Source organism: Falco biarmicus, chromosome Z, assembly GCF_023638135.1.
Source record: "Falco biarmicus isolate bFalBia1 chromosome Z, bFalBia1.pri, whole genome shotgun sequence".
NCBI lineage: Eukaryota > Metazoa > Chordata > Aves > Falconiformes > Falconidae > Falco > Falco biarmicus.
Genome location: NC_079311.1, coordinates 41,324,038 through 41,351,702, shown reverse-complemented (window position 1 = coordinate 41,351,702; position 27,665 = coordinate 41,324,038). Strand labels below are relative to the sequence as shown.

Below are 27,665 nucleotides of genomic sequence, written 5' to 3'. Positions count from 1 at the left end.
CCTACAGATCTTTAAGAGAAAAACTGTTTAAGGAAACTTTCCTTCAGTTAGTTTGAATAGAAGGTCAGCCGTTGGACTCTGCTGACAAGTATATGAATCTTAGGGCTTGATATTTACCTCTGAACATCTTTCTCTGTGCTGTGTAAATCTTACATTTGCTACTAACTTTAAAAGTTACTCATAGGAATCTTTATGTTGCTATCTGCAATTTGTTTGATTCAAGTGTTGTAGCTTTTTTGTTTTCCTGGAAAAGTACATATTCTGGCGATCACATTTTGCTAGTTAACTCTTCCCTTTATTACCAAAGCACTGACCTTCTCTGTATTAGGCAGCCAAAGAAAGTTGTGGAGCTTTTGGCTTGAGGGTTGTCCAATGCGATCACTTTCAGTGTTAATAATTAAAATCACCTGCTGCCAAGTGAAAAAAAGTTAAAATTATGAGCTCCTCAATCCTGCCTCTGAGCTTAAAACTGATTGACTAGGCAATTAAATCCAGATCCACAGCTGAGAACACATTTTGGGGAAGGTGAGTTAATGCAGCACAAGGCTGGATTAGCACCTCTTTTCCTAGTGAAGAATGCTGAGCTGGGATCAGTGGCCTGGCCTCAAGCATGCCATGAAAAACTAAGCACTCTTCAGGTGCTCAAGGGGGGTGGGATCATGGCTACAGAAGCTATGGTTATAGTTTATGTCCTGTTATTCTTTTAGGAATCATGTATACTAGAGCGATTTTTAGAGCGCCCTTTATTTGAAAGAGTGAGTCTGGGTCTTGTCAAATAAAGAATCTATTTCTGCTGGTCATTTTCAGCAGCAAGCCTCATAATGGGACTGCATTAACAAAGCGACCATTTATCCTTGGTCCTTATATCTGGCATTGTCCCACATGTACGTAAGACCAATTGAGGACACTGTTTGTTTATTCCAGACTGTGCAGTAGAATATCATGTGGATTTATTTAGAATAATAGAACTGTTTAGGTTGGAAAAGGCCTTTAAGATCATCAGGTCCAACCATTAACCCAACACTGCCAAGTCCACCACTAAACCATGTCCCTAAGTGCCATGTCTACAAGTCTTTTAAATACTTCCAGGGATGGTGACCTAACAGCTTCCCTGAGCAGCTCATTTCAGTGCTTGACAATTCTTTCCATGAAGAAATTTTTCCTAATATCCTATCTAACACCCCCACACCCCCTGGTGTAACTTGAGGTCATTTCCTCTTGTCCTGTCGCTTGCTACTTGGGAGAAGCGACCAACACCCTTCACCCAACACCTTTCCAGTAGCTGTAGGGAGCCATAAGGTCCCCCCTGAGCCTCCTATTCTTCAGGCTAAACACCCCCAGTTCCCTCAGCTGCTCTTCCTAAGATTTGTTCTCTAGACCCTTCAACAGCTTCATTGCTCATCTCTGGCCACGCTGCAGCACCTCAGCGTCCCTCCTGCAGTGAGGGGCCCAAACCTGAACACAGCATTCGAGGTGCGGCCTCACCAGTGCCCAGGACAGGGGGACCATCGCTGCCCTGGTCCTGCTGGCCACACTGTGTCTGATGCTATTTGAGTTGAGGTGTAGGGTTTTGAGAAGCCAGGCATCTTTTCCGTTTCCAGTTATCAGAAAGTTAGTTTTGATTTCAAGTACTCTTTTGTGAAGTAATTTTGTGAGTTTGTTTTTGAACATAGGGTTGAAACAGGGAGAACAATATTGAAAATACAAAAATATGTGAAGTAATAGTAAGAGGAATTAGAAGCAGAGAATATACAGTAGTGGTATTTATAACAGTAGGTCTGAACACAAAAGACCAGATGTAAATGTCATGATGGCCTGTTGTCAGTGGAGAGATTCATGGAGAAAAGCAGAAATTGGGGAAGCAATACTTACAGCATTTTCTCTCTGTCAGTGAAAGCACAGGTTCTTCCAGGCTGGCTTCTTCCATTCATCCCTTTTATTCATTCGGGTGGACAGGGGAGACTGCAAATATGTAATATTCAGTAATACTTGGATTGAAATAGAATCCAGAGCTTTAAAGATTAAGGACTTAGTGTTGCTTAACTGGATCATATTTAATTAAGCAAAATGCAACTAAATTTACTAGGAATTAGAAAGATTCTCTCAAATATAGTAAAAAACCCTCAAGGATTCCTCAGCAGTTGTGGGGGATTTAGTTATAAAATTGTTTCCCTTTTTTTTTTTACGTAGTCAATCTAGTCTTTGTTTAAGCAGTTGTGCTTAAGCTGTAATCAAAAGCACTTTTTCTTAAAGTTTTTGCAAGACATCAGTATGTATAATTGTACAATATATTTGATTATTAGTCATAAAATTTGGAGTTAAGTCCTTTGACTAAGGCAATGACACTTCTTTTCACCATGTTAGTATGGAAGAACACCTTTACATCTGGCAGCAAACAATGGCATTCTTGATGTTGTCCGGTTCCTGTGTCTTACTGGTGCCAACGTAGAAGCTTCAACCTCTGTAAGTATTGAGAGATATTTTTATGCTTCTTGCATCTTTGATGTATGCCAGTAGGAAACAAATTCATCTCTTAGAGGAGGGTAGAAAAAAAGGACAATGGTCTAACATAATTACATTTTTTAAATAATAAATAAATAAATAAATAAATCAGGTTGTTGTACATCCACAGCTTGAAAAGCATTCTCTGTTTTAATTTTGATTTAAAATCTGAATTTAAAACTGATTAAGGTACAGTACAGCTACCACGTCATCCACACCTAAGAATTTCTTCACCTAAAAATTACTTGTAGCATTGTTTTCTATAAGCACAGTGGACCACTGTCATTAAGAGGTATGGCATTTCACATCATGTACCGTACAAATGTATTGTATAATCTTAAATATTTTTCTTGCTTTCAGGGCATTAATTGTTTTTTTATTTTCGTGCTGGGAGATGTGTGGGTGCATGGATGAGCGAACTAGTGTGCAAATATCCTTGTAAAATAGATCATTTGTACCAGTTCAATCAGCGCCACTGCTTCCAGTTAGCACCACTGAAGGTATTTTTCATTCTCACTAAGGTGAGAAATGTCCTCCTAGCTGACATACCCACAGCAGGAATGAAATGTCCTTCATCATGCACACACCATACACACATGATACATTATAGGCATCATACACACTGTGTTTCAAATAAACTGACCATGTTTGATTTTCAGATGCATTGGGTCAGTTTACATTGTTACTTGCCCTAACCAATGCATTTTGTTCTGTATATTGACATCATGTTGGGATTAGATTTTAGTTAAGTGCTTGTTTTTCAAAGTTCTTCACCTAACAGAAGATGATACACACAGTATCTCTGATGTGGCTGAAATGGAGAGAAAAAGGAGAAAACTTCTGCTTCATTTGCTTTACCCATTTGGTAGAAAATACAGTTGGTTTTGTTGTCTTCCTGTACATTTAGCAGTGTGGGGTTTTTTGTCTGTGTGCATCTCATGTGGCAGGAGAATAACAACTCAGAATTGTGATTTAAACAAGTTTAGCATCTAAAAATGACTATTTGATAACTACTAGATTATAGATTGCCATGTCCCCTGTTAATAATAATGAAATATGCGTGCAGTGGACTTTATGGGGTATTTTACAGATTTTCCTGTGTCATCTGTTTTTGTCCTCTTTTTTTCTTTTTTTTTTTTTTTTCAATGTCCCATTGTGTATTTGTATTTTCACTACTTTATACTGTAGAGATAAGATTTAATAAAGAAGTGGCGTGGGAATTCATGAGCTGTATCACTTCATTTATGTCATGACAGCAGTGTTGGTATAATTGCCTGTGTGGACCCTGTCCTTCCAAGATAAATGTAGTCTTTATCTGTTTAGTTTAGATCAGTTTGAAGGAGATAACAAAGTAAGTTGTGCTGATACTTAATCTGACAGGAGAAGCAGACAGAATATACATAATTATCCATTATTCCAGCAGTGTTATGGCAGAGAGAAGGGAAAAGGAGGAGAGAAAGGGAGGAAGTGCATGTGGTGATTTTAATAGCATTTGAGTTTTGCGTTAGTTTGCTAGGTGGACATTAAACTATGAGAAGTCTTATTAACAGCTCTTTCTGGGCCAGTACAGTAGAATTAATTACCTTTTTCTTCTCTCAAAATGCCATTTCTGAGGAGATAACTTTTTCAGCACAGTTAAGTAACTGGGCTGCAGGATGATTTCCCTACCTCCTCCACAGGCTAATGTCCATTTTAGGACAAGTTTGATTTTGAATTTGATTGCATGAATGTTGTTAAATGACCTTAGAAAATCATAATGCTCCTGGAGTGTTTGAATATCACCCAAAAAATTCTGTTATGCCTACATGCTAGCTGGCGTCATGTTCTTGGCTTTTCCTCACAGAAGTTTCGAAAATTATACCAAATTTAAAATTGTCAGATTACTTAAAAACTTTGAATGATGATGCTTGCAAATAGCCAGTTAAACTCAGGACCAGCTCTTGCAGGCATAGCTATCTGATTTGTCACAAAGGAGCCAGTCGGCAATTGCAATGAATTATTACCACCAGGTGTGAAATATGCATTCATGGATCCTGTAACCAAGCCCTTTTCACATGCCAGCTTTGCTTGCACATCGCTATTCCAGTGCATAAATAGCCTGTGCTTTTCAAGAAAGCCTGAATAAGAAAATAATTGCCTGAAATCCATTTGCTATTTTGCTTGCGTATGAGTTTTCTAATTCTTGTTGTGCTCTACAGTTCATGCTGCAGTAGACATCCAAAGAATGAAACACCTTCATCTTGTTCACAGTTTTGGACAAAAAAGAAAACTTTGTTCTGTTAATTTCTTTTGCATGGAAGAAAATGCTTTTTCCACCTGTTACCTCAATCAATAAATTGAGCTTCCAGATTTGAGCCTAAATTTTCAAGAGACATGTGAACTGAACTGCTAACATCTGTCAGTGTGAACATCTCAAAATGCTGGTTTTGGTGTAAAGCTGACCTAGAGTTCCTTCTGCTGTACTTGGTGCTTGTTGCAAGTGCTCTGGTGTATCCTTCACCTACTGCAAGGCTTTTCTGGCTGTCTTGCTTGCTATGTGGTCTGATGACCACGGACTTCAAAAATTATGCGTGTCAGGCAGTGCCCATGCTAAGGCATCCCTCCATAAGGGAAGGTGAGCTAGGAGCCAAGAGTAAACAAGGCCAACAGGGACAGTGTCCTCACCAGCAAGGGCCCAGTCCCACAGTACCCAGGCAAGGCGAGCAGGGCTGGGCTGGTGGTGGCAACCAGCTTTGGCCAAGACTCCCAGTCACCAGAGAAGTCTGTAACAATGAGGCAGGTCTGAGGTTGTCAAGGTCAGGAACTGTGCTCGTTGATCATGGTGGAAGGGTCTGGTCACTGCCAGGCAAATCCACAGTGAAGAGACAGGTTCAAGGTCCAACCCAGAAGTCAGGGACCAGGTCAGTGGGATACATGGCCACACGCAGACATATAGCTGTAGTATTTCTGAGGTGAGGACCAAAGGCAAAAGCTACAGCTTAAGAGCAATGCCGGAGCAAAAGGTAGTGCAAAAGCCTCTGATGGGGCTTCCTTTCAGGTCATCTTCCTTCATAGCAGTCTGAACCAAGGTTAGACAGCTGTATCAGACAGCTGCTCTTGACCTCAAGAACCTGTTAGGAAGTGGGGATAGAGCCCTGGGTCATGACAGAGACATCCTGCTGTTACAGGTAGGCTTGCTCTGTGCACACATCTGCTTAGCCTTAATTTGAACCATTCCTGTTGCCATTTTTGGGAGCAGTCATTTCCATCCCATTATAACTGTGCACACTGATCTGGCTCTGGCTGAGCTGCTGCCATCCACACTCCTTGCCAGATGTTCACCAGATGGTTAGTTCCATTGTGTTTGTGACCAAGTAGCTGTGCCTGAGCTAAAACCCCTGTTTTATCAGGGTACAGCTGTTTAGCCAAGGCCAGGCTTGGAGCCGGAACAAACCCCCATGGAGCAATGAGACACAGCAAGCAAGAGTGTCACCTCACCCCAGCCATGCCAGGGCTCTTGTGGCGTGCCCACCAGAGGTGTGTGACCTGCTGTGATTCAAAGGGACAGTGCCTGTGCAGGGATGTCACTGCATACTTGCTTGGTGCTGGAGTTTTCCAAGCCACCTCCAACCTCGTGTTGGAATGGGAACATATTGTGCTCTGGAACAGTGCAAGGCCAGGCTGTAGCAGTAGCACTTTGGACTTAAGAGAAGACCAGATGTTTGAGGATTTGGATAAAATTCACACTTAGGTTGGTGAAGGCCACATCCTGTTACCACAGGGATTTGTAGGAAGGGGATCAAGGTTTCCCCTTTATTTGAAGGTTTTGGATTCCCCTGGATGTGCCCAAGACTGGAAACTCAGGAAGCACTAGAAGTTTTGAAGCAGTTCTCCTGATGGCAGGCTAGCTACCCAGCCACTGGACCACTCTTCCTCTCATGCGGCAGGCACTCAGGATTAACTGGGATTCAGAGGGTAGGGTCAGCACAGACAAAGGATGCTTCCCCTTTAATATGTCTTCTCTAAGGAAAATTATACATTCAGATGTTTCTTCACTAAAGTTGCAATTATATGTCAACTATGGAAGGAATTTAAGGGTAAGGTATTGGTTCATATTTAGTCAGTTCATGCCATCATGTACAGTTTTAGCTGTTTCTTGCTAATGCTGATGTTCAATTCCTGTTCTGTCTGAAGTTCTGGAGTACATAATAACCTTTATGGAAACCTGCAAATGCCTTTTGTAGGTGGACACAGAGTTGTCAAAGATATATATTTCATATGTAGGGATAATAATTACAGTAAACTCAGTAACTACTTAAAACAATGCAGGTTTCACATGAAAAACTAGCAAAATCGAAGCTAGAAACCCAAGAAAGGGGTCTTAGTTTTCCACTACTAGTTAATAATTGAAAGCTCTAATCTGAGAGAGTGAAAGAAGCAAAATGCTCATAAATTATTTATCTGTTACTAAAATTTTTAAAAAATACAAAAGCATTAATGTAGTTATAAAAGTGAAAGTAGTGAGCCATTTTTCTTTCAATATGTTATTTAATATTAAATAATTAAATTATTTAATATTAAGCTGCTGACCTGTGAAACATGGGTAATTAAATGACAAGACCAGAATGCTGAAGGCAGCTTTGCTTCTCCTTTTAAATTTGCTGTTGCAGTTTAAACCACATCCCTTACAATGTTCTCACTTTCTGGAAATCTCCAGTGACTGATGCTGCTGCCATTCTTTATCCATTAGTAAACAAAATTCGCCTGCTGTTCATGCAAGTGAATATGCTGATTTGTCCCCTCCTTGTGAACTATTTAAACTTTTAGATCTGTTCAGTGTGTAATATCTAGAAATCACTGCCATCCTCTAACTGGTGAGAAGAGGAATTCAGATGGGGGAGTACTCGCATTGCTCTCTGGTTCTGAATTCAAAGTATCTTGTTACAGTGGCATCCAGACACCAATTTGTAAAGGAAATGCCATTTTTCTGCATTGGACCTTCTTTTTTTTTTTTTTTTTTTGACAATTTTAAAAAACAGATTCTGGTGGGGAGTGATCATTACTAGCTGTTAGTTGGGGGGGGGGGGGTCTCCCCATTTCATTTGCATCTGACAGCAATTCTGTTACTGCCTTGAGCAGCTGAGCAATGTTGCATGTGATTTTCTATATTGTAGAAAAAAGAAAGGAACTGCTGCTAATAATTTGTGTTTTAACAGGATGGGAAAACAGCAGAAGATCTCGCCAGAGCAGAGCAGCATGAACACGTAGCCAGTCTGCTTGGAAGACTTAAAAAGGTTAGGAATGCATGAATTGTGAGGTTTTCATGTTTTTAAGAGGCCAAGAAAAGTTTGACCATGGGAAATCATACAATAAGATATTTGTCCAAGCCATTCTAAAAAGCTGTTGCAGAAATCCTTACTGGAATGGTGTATTCTTTTTTTCTTTATTCTCATATATTTAATTTAAAATAATGCTCTCAGTTAAAGCTAATATAGCCATATTAACAAAAATGGCTAAGCTAGTCTGCACCACTGATCTCTTATCCTGTATCTGACAGTGCCTAGTAAAGCATCTAAGGTGTTTAGAAGAAACTGGAAAATAAACTATTAAGAATTAGCATATCCCCCAAGAGGACTTATTTCCCCGCCATCACCGTTTTAGTTAGATCAGTATTATGAAGTATGAGAGGTTTGTGCCCCTTCTGAAAACTGTAATACCATGTGAAATAATTGCATGAGTTTTCAATGTCTTCTTTTAGTTCTGCAATTTCAGTATCTCCAAATCCCCAGACAACTAGAATGGAGAGCTGCTCTGGGCTTGTTTTAAGTCTGACACATCTGATACACATCAATTATTCTGGATAGGCAGTGTCACTCATGCCATAAAAGTTCAGGGACCACCTGCCTGGAGAGTATGGGCAAGACCAGTTAAAACAATCTGGTTTTAATTAATGAGTCTGTGGAAGTCTGAAATAAATTACTATTTCATAGTAGCAATAGAAGATGATGTACCAGACATTGCCAGGGTGGAAGAAGAATCATGTCCTTAAAATGTATCAGTGAAGGTGTCAGAAAGTGCCAAAGTTCAGGCTTCTTTTGCAATGATAACTTTTGTAAACACGTGTTCTAACAGGATCGATTTTGATTAGTTGTATCCCTGCACCGAACCCTTGCCTTTGTCTGCATACAGGTGGATAAATGCGTGGGTTTGTCCCACTGTAAATATGGAACAGTACAAGTTGACCTAGAACAAAAGGAAGAAGGTCAGATAAATTGTTTCTGAAAGAGATGTTGATAGCTGTAACTGTCGTCTTGATAGCAGATTATAGTTAATTATTGGAGGCCTGTCTACATATATGGGGAAAGTATATGATAATTATATACTTCATCAGAGTACACTTTGCAACAGAGAATCTGATCAAATGAAATTACATCAAACCACTGAAATTATTCTAGTACTACTGAAAATGTTTGATATAGTCTAGTGCAGTGTATCTGACACTTGTTTTATTTCCATTGTCTGTGGAGGGTTTTGTCCCTGATGGCACTCACATGAAGACTCCTGTCAGTGGCTCTTGCAGAGGATTCACTATTAGCCGTGGGGGGGTGCAGTATTCGCATTGTGACTAAGTTATTTAATAAATGCCTAATAGCGGAGAAGGAACTAAATTACATGCACTACTGTTTCTGAGCTTAATTGCCGCATGCTTATAATTTTGGATGGCTGTAGGTGCTCATTTAATGACTCATCCTACATGTTAAACTCAGTATAAATGTAGAACAATGGAGCCTCTCTTAGCTCCAGATGGAGGAATGAAGGAAGGGAAGATGAAGCTAGTTCCTTTTCCCTTCCAGCTTTTTGCTGTCTCCCTGTTTCCTTAAAACAGGCCTTTCTGTGGTGAGAGACAGCTGGTAGTTTGCTGTCCTGCGCTGCATTCCCCCTTGTTGAGTTGATTTTTCAAGCTCAACTTGTGTGGGAAATAGAGCATCCATGTCTGATTGCCTCTTGCTGTCTAAAGAGGAGAGACAGATCTGATTTGTTCATTCCCAACTCCTTGGCAGGAACAGGAGGAGTATCCTTCAGATACTACAAGACAAGATACAGAGGGGTAATGGGATTGCTCCAAGTGGAAAGCTCTTCCACAGAAGATGCGATTGGATTTGAGGAAGGCTTGTGTAGGAGAATGAGATTGCAGCTGTGAAAGAGAAAGTGAGTGCATGCAGAGGGCATACATGTGAGAGGAGAATTGAGTAGGGAGGCAGATGTGTTGAGGCCTGGGAGTAAAGAGAGAAGCCAGTCCGGAGGATGTACACTTGCAGTAGAGGGGTAGAAAACTGGAATGTGAATAGTATGCAAGAGGTCTTTTAAGGTAAAGAAGAGCAAGTGTGTGGGGAGAGGAGAGATAGAGTGGTCTGGGAAAAGCAATATTTGCCTTGCAAAGAACTGTAGTGGAAATAAACAGAGAACTGGGTGGGGGGAGGTGGGAGAGGGAAAAGGAGAATTCTTCCAAATATGTGAAGTACCAAAAAAGTTGATGTAAAGAAGAGGGGGAATGCACATCAAGTTTTTGGATTGCTGAGGTGGTAGCTGTCGCTGCAAAATTATTCAGTGCTGCATGTATTTATATATATTATTGTGGATAATGGTTACACTGCTGAGACTGACAGGTAAGAATGGGTACAGGAAGAGGCTAGTTTTTCCTCCTTTGCCCTCTCCATCAGAGCTCAAAATGATCCCATTCACTGATGTTGAGCCTCAAGTCATATGATTTTCATGAAGACTCAAGGTGGCTCTTGAGAGCATGCAGTCAGCTGTGCGTGGTCTTCCTACCCCTGCTCTTCTGCCAGTATCACTTGATCATGATGAAGCAGATGGAGGAACTGATTCAGATGAACACCAGCCTGGCAGTATCTAAACCCTGTGTTTTGACTTTGTTGAGAGGCAGAAGTTCCCTGCCACACATTTTGATTTTTTCTTTATGTTGAATTTTAGGATACGCACCGGGGGCTTTTTATCCAGCAGCTGCGGCACACGCAGAACCCACAGCCCCGGATCAAACTGAAGTTGTTTGGACACTCTGGTGCTGGGAAGACAACCCTTGTGGAGTCTCTCAAGTGTGGCCTGATACGAAGCTTCTTCCGAAGACGCAGGCCTAGGCTGTCCTCCACAAACTCAACTAGATTCCCTCCATCTCCTTTGTCTTCCAAACCTTCAGGTATGGCTTCAAAGCTATAATGTTTGAACAAGAAAACATTTTCCTCTTACTCTGTGTAGCTCCTAAGGAAGACCTGTTGGCTGCACTGCAAAAGACAGGACAGGCTAAATGTGTAAGAAACCAAAGCAGAGAGGGTGTTGACTTCTCTGTGCACAGGCTCATACCTGAAGTAAGAGCAAAGAGGAGCAGCAGGTGTGGAGGGTGCAGAAGTAGTTAAGGTTTTGTTTACTTACATGCTCCATAAGTGAACATGGAGAGTGGAGGACAGTACTTGCAAACACTGCTGTTTATTTTTCACAAAAAGCCCTAGGCTGTGAACACCAGTGTCATGACCAGATTCCACTGTCGTGGTTTTGTTAGCCTTTTTTGTTCGAGTAGCTTCACCAAACCGTGCAAAATTGAAACAGATGCTGCATCTTTTATGTGATCTTTTAAGTACTAACAGAGGATTCGGAACTACCCCTGATCCCTTGGAGTGCTTTTCTGTAAGGTACAGGAGGGGATTAACCCATTCAGAGGTGTCTAAAGTTGATTCCAAATAAGGTAAAAATGGAGGTTTTCTAAACTGAATTAAGTGTGTGTAAACAATAGGGAGGCTTTGCCCGTGTAGCACCAGTTGGCCTGCGTGAAGTGGCAAGAGCTGCAGGATCTGGAGGAACTAACCAGGTTTACATTTCAGCATGCACCTGGCTTTGGAAGAATCCTCAATGGTGGCAAGACAGTGGAAAGCATAGTGAACTATTTGTCTAAGTCCCTCTTCTAACACTGAGAGGGTGCACAATATATACAAGCTAAGCAGGCACTTTGAGGAGCTCAAGTTTAAACTGATGTTTAGAAGTATTTGTACTATGTCAGGTTTAGATGAGGTCAGGGTTGCCTTTTTCTTTAAAAACCTTTGGATAATGCTTACAGAGTGGCTTAACAAGACAAGTTACCTGGCACAGAGATTGTCATTGCATTTGCAACTGATTAAATGAATCAATCAGAATGTCTTGATTTATTTATCTTAATTTACTGTGTTGTACAAGGGGAGATACGTTGTAGAAGAATGGCTGCAGAAGTGTGGCCACAGAATCCCATGCACTTGAAAATAGTTTACCTACATATAAAGCCAGAAAGTTGTACAGGGCTGTGTACACTTGAAACTTGTGCAGTTCTATGCAAACAAAGCAACTATGGTATTGTTTTAATGTTTGACATTTTAGTTTTTGCTTGTTTCTGTTTTTTTTCTTTTTGGATGAAAAGCAATATATAACATGTAAAAAATATGATGGGTTGAGTGACATAATCAAATACACTTTTAAACCATATAGACAAGTTTGGTCTATACTTGATCATGTGCTGAGTTTTTTTTAAATTCTGAAAAAGTAAGTGGGTGAATTCACCATGTATTTATTTACAAGAGCGTAGAGATTTAAGTACTACACTAGAGGATCAAACATGAGCATATACTTTTACAGCTGACAGGTAGTGTCTTTCTGTATTAAAGCCCATATATCAGAATTCATCATCTGGTGAGGGAAATAAATCTTTACTTTCTCCACTAGATGGGGCAAGGCAATTAAGAAGTCCTTTCATTTCTCAAGTTACTCTTGGGGAATCTGAATTAAGCATGAACTTAAATTGCTTATTAGTAAAATAATTTTGGTTAAGAAATTTTGGTTAAGAAAATTTGGTTAAATTTTGACTATGACATGAACATAGTCAAGTGTTGTTTGCTGCAGTTCCCTCGCACCAAGATTTAAAGGTATGTCAGATATAACTTCATATTGATGTAATTTATGGGTTGATGCTTTAGAAGAAAAAAGGACAGCTTTTTAGAAATGTATTGTGAGAAGAAAACAAGCTTCCAGTGTTTGCAGTGTGAGCAACAACAGCTACTACTACTGTGCTCTGGAGGCAGTGTGTCTGTCATTAGCTGTAGGGAATCAAGAGTAATGACCTTAGTGTCCAGGTTGAGGGATGAGATGCAACTAAGTTTATTTGGCTCAAAATAAGCCCCCAAATTAGTAAATACATATGAACAAAATTTGCTTACCTTTTGTGAAGTGAAAATGTTCATGCAGGACACCTGAGAAGTAAGGGCTGTCAGTGCTTGTTTTAAGGTATATATGTACTACAGTGGCAGTGTGGGGCAGCGCAGTGGGAGATGAAGAGAGAATGAAATAACGGTTTTGTTAGCACTGAGTGAGGATGAGGCCCTCAGGAGGAAACAATATGGGCTTTTCTCTCACATCTCCCCAGAAACAGTTGTTACACAGTGATATTTTTATCCTGACTTACAGGAAGCAACTATATGAATATGTAGCATTTCCATGCCCATAAAAATAGACCATGCCGTGAAATTGCAGCCCTTAGCTAAAAAAAAACATAGAAGAATTTTAACTATTGGAACCTTTCATTCACAAATTATTCCATTTTCTTCTGTGCTTCGCACCCAGTGGTGTATCTGCTAAAGGGCAGTAAGTGCTACATGAGATCATTCTAATATTTTCACAGTAAGGACGTAGCTGCATACGCTCACAGCTTGGTAGGCGTCTCCTTTCTTTGAAGAGCAGTTTGGGGGGGGTTAATCAGTTTTTATGCTTTGAATACTTATTTTGAAGTGATCTGGTTGTGATTTTCACATGGTTTATAATCTTATTTTCCTTTTCTGACCCAGTTTCAGTAAGCATTACAAATCTTTATCCTGGCTGTGAGAATGTCAGCGTGAGAAGTCGTAGTATGATGTTTGAGCCTGGCCTGACCAAAGGAGTATTAGAAGCTTTCGTTTCACCTTCTCATTACTCTCACTTCTCTGTTGATGACCAGTCCACCAAGGCCATTGACATTCAGAATGCCTGCTTGCATGGTAAGTAGAGCCCTGGGCTGGCGTCCCTTAATGCTGTGGGATGGTTAATGCCACGTTGCTTGTTTTTAACAACAAAAATGAAAGAAAAAAAAAATCAGACTTGATATGGTAGTGACTGTGGTTGAGAATCCAGCACTGGTGGGGTTTGGTTTGTTTAAGCAGGAAGTAAATCTTCATGAAGTTCTGTATGAGTAATACACATAGTAATAGCTTGTGTCAGATGCTTATAGCATCATATAGTAATGATTTTGAACTGGGGCAGGAGGGATTTGGTATAGTAAGAGTGGGTTGGAAAACCAGTTACTATGTGAAGTCTCTTTCGCACTAGTATGTCCTTTGGGGATTTTATCAGGTTTAATCTGGTCCCATAGACCCAAATGTCCTCACCATGTAAGTGGCCCCCAGCTGTATGAAGGACCTAACATTCTCACCCCATGACAGGGCTGGAGCATGTTTGGTGAGTCCCTAGAGCACACCCAACATGGTGGGTGGAGCTTCATGGTTTTCAGAAAGAAAGCTAACTGCTTTGTGATTGAAACCAGTTAGCAGTAAGAGGGGTCGGTCAGAGAAGCTGTCATAAGGACATGTGTGGCTTTTGACTGTGAAGACCGTACAAATGGTTCACATACACCACCAGCCATGCTAATCCTTATACAGGTGTCAAAATCTCTCCCAGTAGGATCTCCTCGTAAGGAAAAAGCTTTGCACACCTTAGAAGCTGCAGTTTTCAGGCTGAATTAGGATTAATCAAGATTTTGCTTTGGATAGGGAAACCTATTTATGAACGCAGTGTATACACACTAACACATGCAGTGACAAAATGGTTTGTCCTAGATGCTGAAGAGTTTGCCGTATAGTTAAAGGTTGTTCTTTGTCCAGCTAATTTCCTCTTTCAGTATAATTTGAAACCAATGAAATTCTGCAGTGAAATAGAGTTGCGTTAACAGACTGTCAGACGGGGTTTCTTTCCATGCTGTGTTGATACAGAATGAAAGGGTGCACATGGATGAACTCTGAATAGCTGTACTCATAACAGCAGATTTGAGGTTTCTGGTTTTTCTTCTAGAAGTGTGAGGTGCATCTTACTGAGCATTTTTTTAAATAGAGATTGTGCAAGTGTGCCAGACTTCACACTAAACATATAGTGCATCTGGGAGGTGCCATGCAGTGCAACACACCAGTACTTTTCTCACCTGAAGCTAAAGGAGATGGCAAAAAGCAGCACAGTGCTGTTGGAATCCTTAACGTGGTGATTCTTCAGCCCTGACTTAACAATGTGTTATGAATAGTACAATTTTGTAAAGCAAATGGCTTCTTTGAGAATGTCCTTCAGCTGTTTTTAATACTAGTGGTGGCATGTTAAAAAGAAAAATCAATAAAAATGTTGAGCTTTTTGGGGTGAGCAGGAAGCATTGGGAGCCATTATTCTTGTTTTTCAAGGGAATTACAAGACCCGTTGCTGCTGTGCGAGGCAGAGACCAATTTAATATGTAAGGCTCCATGCATTTAATGCACAGATGCTCCCATGTGGCAACCAGCTGAATGTCTTAGAGAAGTGAATGTGAAAGAGGAACAGATCGTGAGGACCCCACCTTCTCAGCCTCTGAAACTGACTGAAACCCATTCTCTTTGTTCATGATTGCATTTGCAGTCTTTATTTTCTCAAATGCATATGGTTTAGCTTTGTGAAAGTTTAAATCAGGTTGACTCTCATTTGTCTTTCCATGGCTGAAAGATGCTTTATTGTTACTGACAAAGTGTGATCTATTCAACTGTTCATCTGTTTTCCAGGTGTTGGTGATTTCAGCATCTGGGAATTCTCTGGGAATCCTGTGTATTTCTGCTGTTACGATTATTTTGCTGCAAATGATCCCACTGCAATTCACATGGTGCTTTTTAGTCTCGAGGAGCCTTATGAAATCCAGTTAAACCAAGTGACCTTTTGGCTCAGTTTCCTGAAATCGTTAGTCCCAGTTGAGGAGCCAATAGGTACGCTCTTCTGCCTGTTAATGGAATATTTGGGGACTCTAGGATAAAGCTTCTTGTGTTTCTCAGTAACTGTTTATCATCTGTGTCAAATACTGTTACTGTGTTTTCATCCACATGCATTCAAACAAACTTTATATAAGGTTTCTTAGAGAAAGGAAATTTTATCTGTTGAACAAGCCTGAAGAGTTGTACATATGACTTAGTCCAACCAAAAAGGGTCATGATGTACAGGGCAGCCTTTGTGGCACTGGGATTTACATCTGTAAAAGGCAAATATAGTTTTATGTCTCATAATCTACATGGAAAAGTGTTCCAGAGGGTTGGAACCATTTAAAAGGTAAAACCAGTCTTAGACACATTGCTTAAGTGCTATTTGTATCTAACCCCAATTAAGTGTTTCCAGCATAAATTAGTCTTGTCAGTGAGAACAGGACAGAACCATTGTGGACTGGCATACCTCTCAGTACATGCACCTTTAACATGTTTAACTAGAGTTGTATTCAGACTTCAAATATGTTCACCTTTTGGTGCACCAGGGTGTACAGAAATCCATATTTCTTGTAAATTTCATTTTGCATATTCTCAGACTTTGCACAAGTTTTAAGGAAGTTGACTTGTTTTATATTCAACCTTTCTAACAAACTGAAAGTTACTTCAGGCAAACAATTCTTTTTTTCCTTAAGATGTCTAGTTCTAGGTATATATACCATATAACTTGTTGAAGTTTGTAGCTGAGCATTGGTCTGCAGACTGGGACAGTTTCATGGACAAACCAAGCTCAGACATGTGTCTTGGTTCTAGGAACCAAAATGTTATTACAGTCAGTGGATCGAACTCAGTGCTCATGAACATTTATAATGCTGCTAGGAATTCACCAGACAAGCATATCAAATACTTCCATAGTGCAAAGAGTATTTCCCCCGTTTTGTTCTGCTTAGTTCTGTATGCATTGTCTGAGCCAGATAATGATGAGCCAAGGCAGACCTTCAGTTGTCAGTTCAGGCATCTGCTTGTAATTGATTTTCCATTTTAGATCAAAACACAAAGTTAACAATATGAGCATTTGGATCTAACTGATGTGAAATTACTTCTGGAAGTAAAAGCTTAGAAATTTGCAGAAAAATATCAAAGCTGAAAATACAGTTAGTTTGCAGTTGCTGAAAGCTTTTCACAGCTCCTCAGTCTAGTGAAGAAACTTAGTTCTTGGTTTGACCGAGTTTGAATTTGAGGTAATAGTTTCTTCTTGCTGATCTAATTATCAGCATTCTTCAGACACTTTGCTTAAATCAGTGTTTACACTGGTCAGTTCAATTTGGGTACCCATACATTTTTGTACTACTACAAATGAAAAGTAATATTTAGTAACTGATGTTAGCAGAAAACTCAAACTTTTGGAATTACTTCCCAGTTATTTTGTCTAGGTCCTTTAGCTGCACCCACCCCACACACCCCAAAAAAAATATTACAAAATACTTACCTTGAAGTGCTACACTGCAGTTTGGGAAAATGTGGCTTTTTATGAATACATCAAGATTCTGTAGCTCTTAGTTGATGAAAACTGAGCAGTGATGTAGGCATATTTCTCCCATGTGAAGTTTTTTTCAGACTAGAATAGCAGGATTGGATGTACTATCTTTTTGAAAAATAGTCTAATGATGTCTTCTCATTTCTGGAAGATCAGTTTGAGAAAAGATTGAAAACTCTATGTTCTGTACTGTCACCTCATTCATACCATTTGTGTCTTTCTTTTTTTCTCATTCTTTTTCATGGTTTCTGCCAGGCTTTCCTACTTAACTCTCACCTAAGTGAGAGGTCATTGTGTAAGTACTGCAAAATAGCGTTCATACCAATCTATGACTGTTGTAGATTATTTGTGTTCTACTTGCAATCCTCTACTCTGCACCTGTAGTATTAAGGACCATCTAAAGATTATGAGAAACCCTTTCAAGAAGCTGTTATTTTAAATTATTTTTCCTCACACTACCATAGTTTGTAGCTAATAGAGAGATCATTAGTGTTATTAATGTTTTTGTTAGAACAATGAAGTCATGTAATATCAATGTATCTGATGTTAATCAAAGAGTCTAGCTATTCAAATTGAACATTATATAGACAATCCTGTAGGCAGATAACAGCCAAGGCACCAGTGGTGTGTAAGCACAGTGGCTATGCTTAAGAGTTGGTAAATCCACTGCAAAAGTGATTGGTATGAAGAATGTAAAATGTATTGCTACTTTCCTGTCTCCGTAAGACGGCCATGTTCATACGCTTATAGTAAGGGAGTGCTGTTGTTTCTGTTCTAGCATTTGGTGGGAAGCTGAAAAGACCACTGCGTGTTGTTTTGGTCGCCACACATGCTGACATAGTGAATCTTCCACGGCCTGTTGGAGGAGAGTTTTGGTATGACAAAGATATGTCATTGTTGAAAGAAATCAGGAACAGGTAAGTCTATATATGTAGTGTTTGAACATGTCAATTGGAAAGAAAAAGTACTATAATGCACAGAAATATGTAAAAGGTCTTTATATGCTTTGTGATCTTATGATATTTTGAGTATGATCATACTGCGTGAAGATAGAAATGTTTACAAATAGTACAGTGAGTGAGCTGCTCACTTAAGTGAGCTATAAAGATCCAAGTGGTGCAAAAATGAGTTGAGGCATAGGAAGTCTTACCCTGTAAACACTGGGATACATCCAAAGGCCTGTATTGGCCATTTGTCTTAACATCTTGGTGCTCAGGTTTTGCACCAGTCTCAGAACAAAAGTTGGCTGTTCTCAGCTACAAACTCTGGGTGTGAAAGAGGGGACTTTACAGGAGAGCTGCCCTTTGCTCTGAATTGATTTAGGATGGGTAGGGAAAAAACTTAAAACCAGACCAGGAGGTAATTCTTACACAGTTTTTGAAGAGCTGGATGATCTGGAGTCACAGAGGTTACAAGGTCATCCAAAAGGTACCTAGAAGCTAGGGAACTTACAGCCTTCTTCATCTAATGTTTGGAAAGCATGCTAATTGTAGATGGAAATAGGGATTTTTTTCATGAACATACTATTATATAAAGGTGAGCACATAAGTGGGCAATACATGGAACCATCCATACCTGTAAGCGTAGACACTTGTCTGAACTGTACTAGAAACAGATCTTTGGTGTTAGAATCCTTTTAAAATGCAAACCAGTCCAGAGTTAGGAAAACAAGTATGTGCAGCTGAAAAGTCAAAAGTAAATGAGAAAGACAGCTGGTGTCAATAGCAATGACATCCAAATTATTTAAATTGAGAAGAAATAAAACAATAAAGACCTTAAAAAGAATTAATTCCTTCTATCCTTTCTCTGTTAAAATGTTTGATTTTGTAATTAAAAGTCCTGTGATTCAGTTATCATTTTCTTATGCCTCTTCAGTCTTTTTCCTTAGCTAATACAGCTTTCTCTCAATATCTGTTTATTTTCAATAAAATTAGAGAGCAGCTATACTGTCTGTGCTTATAAAATATCTTAGCACAATCAGTACTTCAACCTTTTCATCATTCCTTGAAGAAAAAATAACTTCTGTGTAATTTAAGACTGAAGTACAACTAGATTAAGAAATAAAACAGCGTTTTGAACTAAGTATATAATTGTTCGCTTTTTCTTTTTTAGATTTGGAAATGATCTGCAAATTTCAGACAAGTTATTTGTCTTGGATGCTGGAGCATCTGGGTCTAAAGATATGAAGCTTCTCCGAAATCATTTGCAAGAAATAAGAAGCCAGATAATTTCTGTAAGTAATATCTAATGGTCTGGGTTGGCACAGCCAAAATGTGAAAATCTTGTGTAAATTTAGTATTTATATTATGAAACTTAAATGAGTGCTGTTCCAGTTTTTTAGCAGCATGCATGACAGACCTGGTGATGAACAAACTTCTGAAGTTAACAATTCAGTCAGCATTTTCAAAACTGTATAAGTTTTGTACAGGTCACAAAAATTATCTCTTTTGAAAGGAAATTATTTGGGATTTTCAGTACAAAGTTAGTTTCCTGTTTTGAATTGACAGTGATTGGATTTCAGCATTGGCCCTTCTTTTGTTTTGCTTTTTTTTTAATTTTTTTTTTAATCAGTGTAGCATTACAGAGAAACAAAATATATTTCAGGCAGGTTTTTTGTGAAAAAAAACAAAAACAAACCAGAGTAGAACAGTTTCCTTGACTGTTAGAAAGATAATTGCCAATATAAATGTGTGAACTAATATGCATTAACTTTTTACTGCACTACTTTACTGAAAAATATGTTACGGAGTTGTGTATGTGTAGGTATATGTGTATGAGACTAAAGGTAAAACAACCATGGTTTCATGTTACCACCATGAATCCACAGAGCCTTCCATACTGAGGGTGACCAAGTCAAGTTGCTATGTAGCCTGTGCTAAATGCATTTAATTTAATTTAAATTCCTTCATACCAAAGGCCCTCTTACTTGTGAGACACAGACTTTTGCAGGTACTTCTGAATTGGTATTTTTTTTAAAATTAATTAAAAGTAACTGTATTACTGAGTTCATTCTGTAGATCAAAGAATATGTTTGGGTTTATGCAAAATTCAGCCTATTTTATGTTCCAAATGATCTCTTGATTTAATAAGCTTCTGTTCTGTGACAAAACTTTATTGTAGCCATGGTCACTAGCTTGAAATCAGGAGGGCTTTGCTGCATAAGAAGTGTGTGATGTGGCTTGAGAGTGTAGGATTAAGGCTTCAGTGATATCCAAGACAATCAAGAGATAAAAAGTATCATCTTTATTTCTTATCTGGTACCCTGCTGTCTCACCTGCTGAAGTAAATCGGTCCTGTACAAATACTGATGAGTACAGATCTTAATTAAATGTTGGCAATTTCTGAAATAAAGATTACCTTCTAGATGCATGAAGGCAACTGATACATTTTGACGTCACTATTCTAGGTGGTCACCACATTTGACAAGGCAGGACAATATAAACTAAACTTTGATCCATATGTCAGTATTCCCTTTGTAATAACGGTGATGTTTGGAAAGTTTGCTCATTTCAATGAAAAAGTTGTTTCTGGAATTGCCCATCACAAGGGGTACTATTTAGACATGGATATACTCATGGATGCATTTAGTCTTGTAACCTTCATTGGAAGAAAAAAAACCCCAAACCCCAAAAAACAATCAGACTGTTATTCTCAGCAGAGTAGAATTACAAATGAGTGTTTTCTGTGCCTTTGTAAGACTTGCCCACCTATGAGTCATCTGTGTGAAAAAATAATCTCCACACTGCCTTCATGGAGAAAAATGAATGGACCCAACCAGCTGATGTCCTTGCAGCAGTTTGTGTATGATGTACAGGAACACCTTAACCCCCTAGCAAGTGAAGATGACCTACGGCATATTGCACAGCAGTTGCATAGCATTGGAGAAGTAAGTGGCTTTGTCTAAATTGCATCTCTATTAGCAACATAATGCTTTGGTATATTATTGCTTAATGAGATTTAAGCAAATGTCTGTAGTTCGGTGGATTTTTTTTTCCTCCCTGTTAAGACACCCAAAGAAGTAGAAACTGGTTAATAATTCTTTTTGTTAACGTTATTGCCTTGTGGCTCCTATTTCATTCAACATTATTTCTTTGAGACAGGAAAAGTTACAGTTTATTACTACAGTTGTAAGAATGTGAAATACCCAGAAAGGATAAGTATGCTATCATCTTAAATGAGGTAGTGCCTAATGTGTTCACTGCATATGAGAATTTATATATGTCTGTTAGAAATTGAATCATAGGATAACACCTTTGCATAAATAGCTTACAGGGCATGGCTAGGCTTTACAGATGTTGGGCTGTAATGGCTTTGTTGCTAGCGGAAATCAAGAGCAAAACCTGCACCTTGTTCTGAATACTTGCAAGAAATTAAAATGCATTGTTTGTTTTCCTCCTATCAGCAGTGTTAATTAAATGATTGTGTCAGTAACTTAGGAAGGAGAGAAGGTGAGGTATCATCTTGTACTTCACAAGGTGTAAATAGTAACTTTCATATTTATAAACAGATTAACATTATGCAGAGTGAAACTGTCCAAGATGTTGTGCTTCTGGATCCTCGCTGGCTCTGTTCAAATGTCCTTGGAAAAATCCTGTCAGTGGAGAACCCAAAAGCCCTCCATCACTATAGAGGTCGGTACACTATAGAGGACATCCAGCGTCTGGTGACAGATAGCGACGTGGAAGAGCTGATACAGATTTTGGATGCCATGGATATTTGTGCAAGGGACCTTAGCAGTGGAGCAATGGTGGATATTCCTGCTCTTATAAAGACTGACAATCTCCACAGGTCTTGGACAGATGAGGACGATGAGGTGCTAATTTATGGTGGTGTTAGAATCGTTCCTGTGGAACATCTTACGCCATTTCCTTGTGGAATTTTTCATAAAGTTCAGGTGAATCTCTGCAGGTGGATTCATCAGCAGAGCACAGAGGGAGATGCTGATATACGTCTATGGGTGAACGGATCAAAAATTATGAATCGTGGAGCTGAGCTTTTAGTGCTGCTGGTCAACCATGGTCAGGGTATAGAGGTTCAAGTCAGAGGACTGGAAACAGAGAAAGTCAAGTGCTGTTTACTTCTGGATTCTGTATGCAGCACCATTGATAACTTAATGGCCACAACCTTACCAGGCCTTCTGACTGGGAAATACTACCTTAGTCCTCAGCAGCTGAGGGAACATCATGAACCAGTAATGGTCTACCAGCCTAGAGACTTTTTCCGTGCACAGAGTCAAAAGGAGACATCACTAACTAACACTATGGGGGGATATAAAGAGAGCTTTAGCAGTATACTGTGTTTTGGGTGTCTTGATGTCTACTCCCAGGGAAGCCTAGGAATGGATATTCATGTATCTGATCTGAATCTACTTACCAGGAGAAAGCTAAGTCGACTTTTGGATCCACCTGATCCTATGGGCAAAGACTGGTGCCTTCTGGCCATGAACCTGGGCCTCCCTGATCTTGTTGCTAAGTACAATACAAATAATGGAACACAAAATGACTTTCTCTCAAGCCCAGTCCATGCCCTTCTGCAGGAGTGGAGTAATGCTCCTGAGAGCACTGTAGGTATCCTAATGTCTAAGCTGAGGGAATTAGGTCGCAGAGATGCAGCAGACTTTTTACTGAAGGCATCTTCTGTATTCAAAATAAACTTAGATGCTAATGGTCAAGAGGCTTATGCTTCCAGCTGCAACAGTGGCACATCTTATAATTCGATTAGCTCTGTAGTGTCACGGTAAAAGCAGGTGTTTTGGATAGACATCTTTTCAAACTGCAGAAAGGATAAAAGATACAGTACAAGAGTTTGTGCATTTCTATTTATGAGGGTTTACATCAAAGGATCTTTATCCTTCTCTACCACCACCTTTTTGTGCATAAACTTTCTCCTTTAACTGTGAATTGTTGCTCTTTATCTATTAAAAAGGCTGATGTACTTCTGGTGTTTTGAAATTATTCCTGATATATAATGTGCTGCTTAATACTGCCATTTTGACTGGAAAGTCTTAACTTTTGGATTATGTACTGCAACTGTTTATAAAAATTCTCCCCGTAAAAGGTAGGGGGAGAGGAATAGCACATATTACCTGACGTGTATTTCTTACACCCATTTTTTTTCTTTTCCTTATGTCCTCTGCTTAATTTTTTTATATTTGTAAGGAGAGAAATCCACCATTTGTGGTCAATCCAACTGAATTTAAAACCACATTGTTTATAGCTGAAAAAGCGAGTGCCTTTTGCAGAAGGGAGGGTGCAGTTGATTTGAATGACCCTGCTGGAGTTACAAGAACATGCTACCTCTGTTTCACTTAAATTGTCTGCATGCTTATCATTGCAAGTGGTGCTTGCCTTTTTAATTTTTCCTGCACTTCTAAGACATTGGTAACAACTCATGCTGAGCATTCTTGTGCCAGTACTATGGGTATAGACGTGATACCTAGTCAGCTTCAATTACAGTCAAATCATACTATGAAAATCTCTTGAACTTGCCAATTATCATGCTTCACTATTTCCATGCACCTCAGGTAAAAAGTTCATATCCCTATAGAGTTCCAAAAAACACAAGTCTTGCATACTGCAGAATAATATAGCTGTCAGTTGTAATTTGTGTATAACAAAGGTTTTCTACTATTAGATCCTGCATTACTTACTTCCTGTACTTGAAAACTTTGATGGGGATAAAAACAAAGGAAGCAAGGTTTCTTGCAGTGATAATTTTAAAATTAATATGAGGGAATATGACCCATTCTCTGTTTCAAAAAGCATGTAATTTTACTGGTGCGATGTGTGTTTGTTTATATATATTGTATGTACATATATTAATACTATTTTTTCCTTAATCTCACAATGTAGTAAAATTTTAAAAGGTTTTTCTACAAATAAACTGTTGCTTGTTGCATCCTTGTTGTTCCTATTCTGTAGCTGACAGGGGCTGAAATTTCTCTTCTCTTTACAGTCGCAGTCCTGGAGAGGCAACACCTGGCTTCTGAAGTTCTGGGAACCTCCTGTTTCACTTCAGGGGGGTTTCCTAGTACCCCGGAGCAAAACTTATTTGTTTACTGCAGAGGTGGTTCCTCCGCAGCAGAGGGATTTGCATTCATTTTGACAAGCGGCAAGCCAAAGCAGTTTGCTATGTAGCTTTTCCTTTGTGGTATTTTTTTTTTTACAATGGGAGCCAAAACAGCAGATGTGAGTCTGTCTGTCATCACGAATCCTCCAGATTATGCTGTGTTGCAAAGGGGGAGAATGCTGTGCTGTGTTAATGGTCCTTTACATTAAGGATCCCCTCACCACACAGGGGACTGTGCAGCTGCTGCTGCTTGTTTAAGCTCTTATGATTACTGTCATGTAACCCCAGCCAGCAACTAAGAACCACACAGCCACTCACTCCCGCCTGGGAGGAGAATCGGAAAAAGGTAAAACCTGTGGGTTGAGATAAGAACAATTTAATAATTGAAATAAAGTATAATGATGATGATGATAACAATAATAAATAATAATTAAAAGAGCCATAACAAAATGAGAAAGAAATAAAACTAAAAAAAACCCCAACCAATTGATGCAACAATACAGTTGCTCACCACCTGCTGTCCCATGCCCAGCCAGTCCCAAGCAGCGATCTCCCTGCCTGGCCAACTCCCCCCAGCTTTATATGCCAAGCGTTACGTTCTCTGGTATGGAATATCCCTTTGGCTTGTTGGGGTCAGCTGTCCCAGTTTCTTGTGCACAACTACCACCACCCTAACCCCTGACTCACTCAATGGCAGCTTAAGAAACTGAGAAGTCTATACAGCTAAGAACCTCAGTCGTTGTCAATATTATTCTCATGTTAAATCCAAAACACAGCACTGTACCAGCAAGAAAATTAACTCTATCTTAGCCGAAACCAGGACATTTACTCACTGGTAACTGCACAATCTGTACAGCACCCTATGGAGGCAGCTCTGCACACCACCTCCTCCCTGTGCATGTTACAAAGGAATTAAATAGACTCTTCTTAAAATGCTGGCTGCTGTTTCCCACTACTTTGCACATTTTACCCTTTCTTTATTAAATCACTGGGCTCCTTTGTTAAACATGAACTGTTAGAAGTCCAGTCCTCAATTAGAAGTATGTTGATGAGCAGTCCTACCCTGAGGTGTCTGTGCTCTTGATACTCTGCCTCTGACAAACTGAGTTCAGCATCTCCCACCACTGCTCAGAGTTGCCCAGCTTTCCACAGCCCATATTTGCCTGTTAGTTCATGGCCACCACCGTGCTTCACCTTCCAGCTGTGGACATGATCAGCACTTGTGTCAGATTCTGGTATGTGGAGGGGTCTCTCCCATCTCGTAAGACTTCTGAGTTTTCTAGCTGGTGTCTTTAGGCCTGTTGCTCAGGTATCAAACTTGGAGTTACTTCACTGAGCCTGTGTGACTGCAGAGGAGTGCGACTTGGTGTCACAAGTCTTAGGAAAGCGGAGACTACTGTGAGATGTTTTTCCAATGCAGGGCTGTCAGCAGTGTCTGTTAATTTGGGATTTAATTCACCACTGTACTACTTGTGGTGGAGTGGCAAGATTTTGATACCAGCTACTTCCTCCCACTCATGCCTCCCCAGATACTTTATGTGTGCTCAAGGTGCATGGTCAACTTGCCAACATCGATGCAGTAGTCTTTATCTCTTTTTCTTTTTCTTCTTTTTTTTTTTTCTCCCCAACAGCATGTTCCTAACAATTCTTTGCTTCCATTTACTGTGAAATGCAGACCTGAGAATATAAATTACTCAGCAGATGCTATGATGAGTCTTTGAATGGCAGTCATAGCCTATTGCATCATTTACAGTTTTTATGGTAATACATTGAGAAAAGCAAATCACAGTCATAGGGTAGATTTGGATTGCTTTCCTATAAATCATGTGTCACTGACCAAAAAAAAAATAAATCATTGTCCCAAATGACAAGTTTGACCAAAAAAAGCTAATAAAGTGATACAAGTGAGCATCCCTTCAGTTGCTTCACTTGTATTGATTTCCTGTTTTCCTTTGTGGATGCAAGCAGAGGCAGAACTTCATTCCACAATTTTCAGAACTGTGTTTAAAACGTAATGATTCTGCCTGACTCCAGAAATGGATGAAATGCAAGTCTTTGCAAGGTCAAAGAAGTTTAGCCATAAATTTACAGTATGTATAAGTTTGTGCAAGGAACATGCTAAGCTCAGCTCCTGCTGGTGAAATAGGTGAAGCTGCATACTAACCAGTAAGAGACTCTTCCTTGCATTTCTTTGAAGCTTCAGAGCAGAGCTTCTGATTTTAAGGATAAAGCAGTTTACCTCCAACATTCATTTTGTCTTCAAAATCTGTAATATAGACAAACTCTCAAGCTTGCAACACAGTTGCTGAAGACCAAGATGCATTACAGATGATCTTAAAGTTTATAAATGTATGTTGCTGACATCTGCACTCAGATTCTGAAGAAATTTTCTGAAGAAGATAGGAAGCAAGCATTTTATTGTAAACCATTTTTCCAAGTAGAGTCTTTTCTCCCTGGCATGCAGCAGCATGTATAGGATAGGAAAGTGCATCATATTGGGTTTTCCTGGTTTTACTCCCTGTGGCAGTTCTGCTGCCGACCTGACTGGTGAGTTTAGAAAGCCAGAGATCAGTGGCTAAAAGCAAAAGATTTTGAGGGTGGGACAAGAAGGACAATGAGAGGTGACCTTGGGTAGAGGTGGATATATATGGTTTTTCTCACCTTAAAAGGTTGTAAACTGGAGGCAGCCACAAATTTTAGGATCTTTGTGATTCAAATGATTGAGAAAGTTATGAAACTACAGAGGTTTAGCAACTCTTAAGTGTCAAGAGGCTGACAAAGCCAGGAGGTTTAGAAAGTAGCCAGAGCACAGTTTCCTAAATGGTGAGGTCTCTAGAGAAAGCAACAGTGAAGCTGTTAGAGCTGGCTGTGCTGGAGCCAATTCCAGGTCCTAAACCTGTGCTGGCTGAATTGTCCACTCCAAGGAGAAGTTACTTGTTAGTTCATTGCAACCTTTGTATTCCAAAGATGCTGTGCTGCAGCATCATTGTTTAAAATGGGTGCCTTGATTTGAATCACATCACTTTTTCAGTTTTGCCAAGGAAATGGAGGAGTAATGCCAAACAAAGTAAATGAAGCGTGCTGTTGGCTGAAACCTTTAAGTCAGAGGAGATGGAGCAGTGCAGTTATCTTCTTTGAAGGTGGCCCAAAAAATCCCATGTACAATATTAAAATTTATTTCTGTTTCACTCTTCGTCTGTTAAACTTAGTCCAACTTGGAAGGCAAGGTAGGGGGTAGAAAAGAGGAAGAAAATAAATTTTTAACAATGCCTGAGGTACTTGGCTTCCAAAAGGGTTACAGCCAAGCCACTCAGACTTTGCAGGTAGAAGTGTTTGGGTCTCCAAAAGTCAGATGAGCTGCATGGAAGAGGACTGATGGTACTCCTCGGTGTGGGTGGCTACACCATTTATTTTAACAAGCTTTACAGGAAGTAAGGCCAGAAGCTTAATGCTTCCTCAAAGCCAGATGAGTCTCAGTGGCACTGGTTCAGGCTTGCATTAACCAAACTGACCTAGCGTTTCTGCACCAGCCAGAC

At 39.6% G+C, this 27,665-nt stretch overlaps 1 protein-coding gene across 4 annotated transcripts in view; it reads left to right on the top strand.

The window, feature by feature from the left end:
- Positions 1 to 23,958, top strand: part of DAPK1 (death associated protein kinase 1) — a 95,167-nt gene extending 71,209 nt beyond the window's left edge. For 3 of the 4 annotated variants that reach the window (XM_056323945.1, XM_056323944.1, XM_056323943.1), the window contains exons 18-26: positions 2,365 to 2,463; positions 7,698 to 7,775; positions 10,474 to 10,696; positions 13,359 to 13,547; positions 15,339 to 15,536; positions 17,840 to 17,978; positions 19,174 to 19,294; positions 20,759 to 20,947; positions 21,569 to 23,958. In XM_056323945.1, coding sequence (XP_056179920.1) covers positions 2,365 to 2,463; positions 7,698 to 7,775; positions 10,474 to 10,696; positions 13,359 to 13,547; positions 15,339 to 15,536; positions 17,840 to 17,978; positions 19,174 to 19,294; positions 20,759 to 20,947; positions 21,569 to 22,801 — 2,469 coding nt within the window. In that variant the 3' untranslated portion in view covers positions 22,802 to 23,958. Of the gene's footprint in view, positions 1 to 2,364; positions 2,464 to 7,697; positions 7,776 to 9,542; positions 9,938 to 10,473; positions 10,697 to 13,358; positions 13,548 to 15,338; positions 15,537 to 17,839; positions 17,979 to 19,173; positions 19,295 to 20,758; positions 20,948 to 21,568 lie in introns of those variants that run through there. The other variant, XM_056323946.1, reaches the window with a different exon arrangement.
- Positions 23,959 to 27,665: the final 3,707 nt, after the last annotated feature.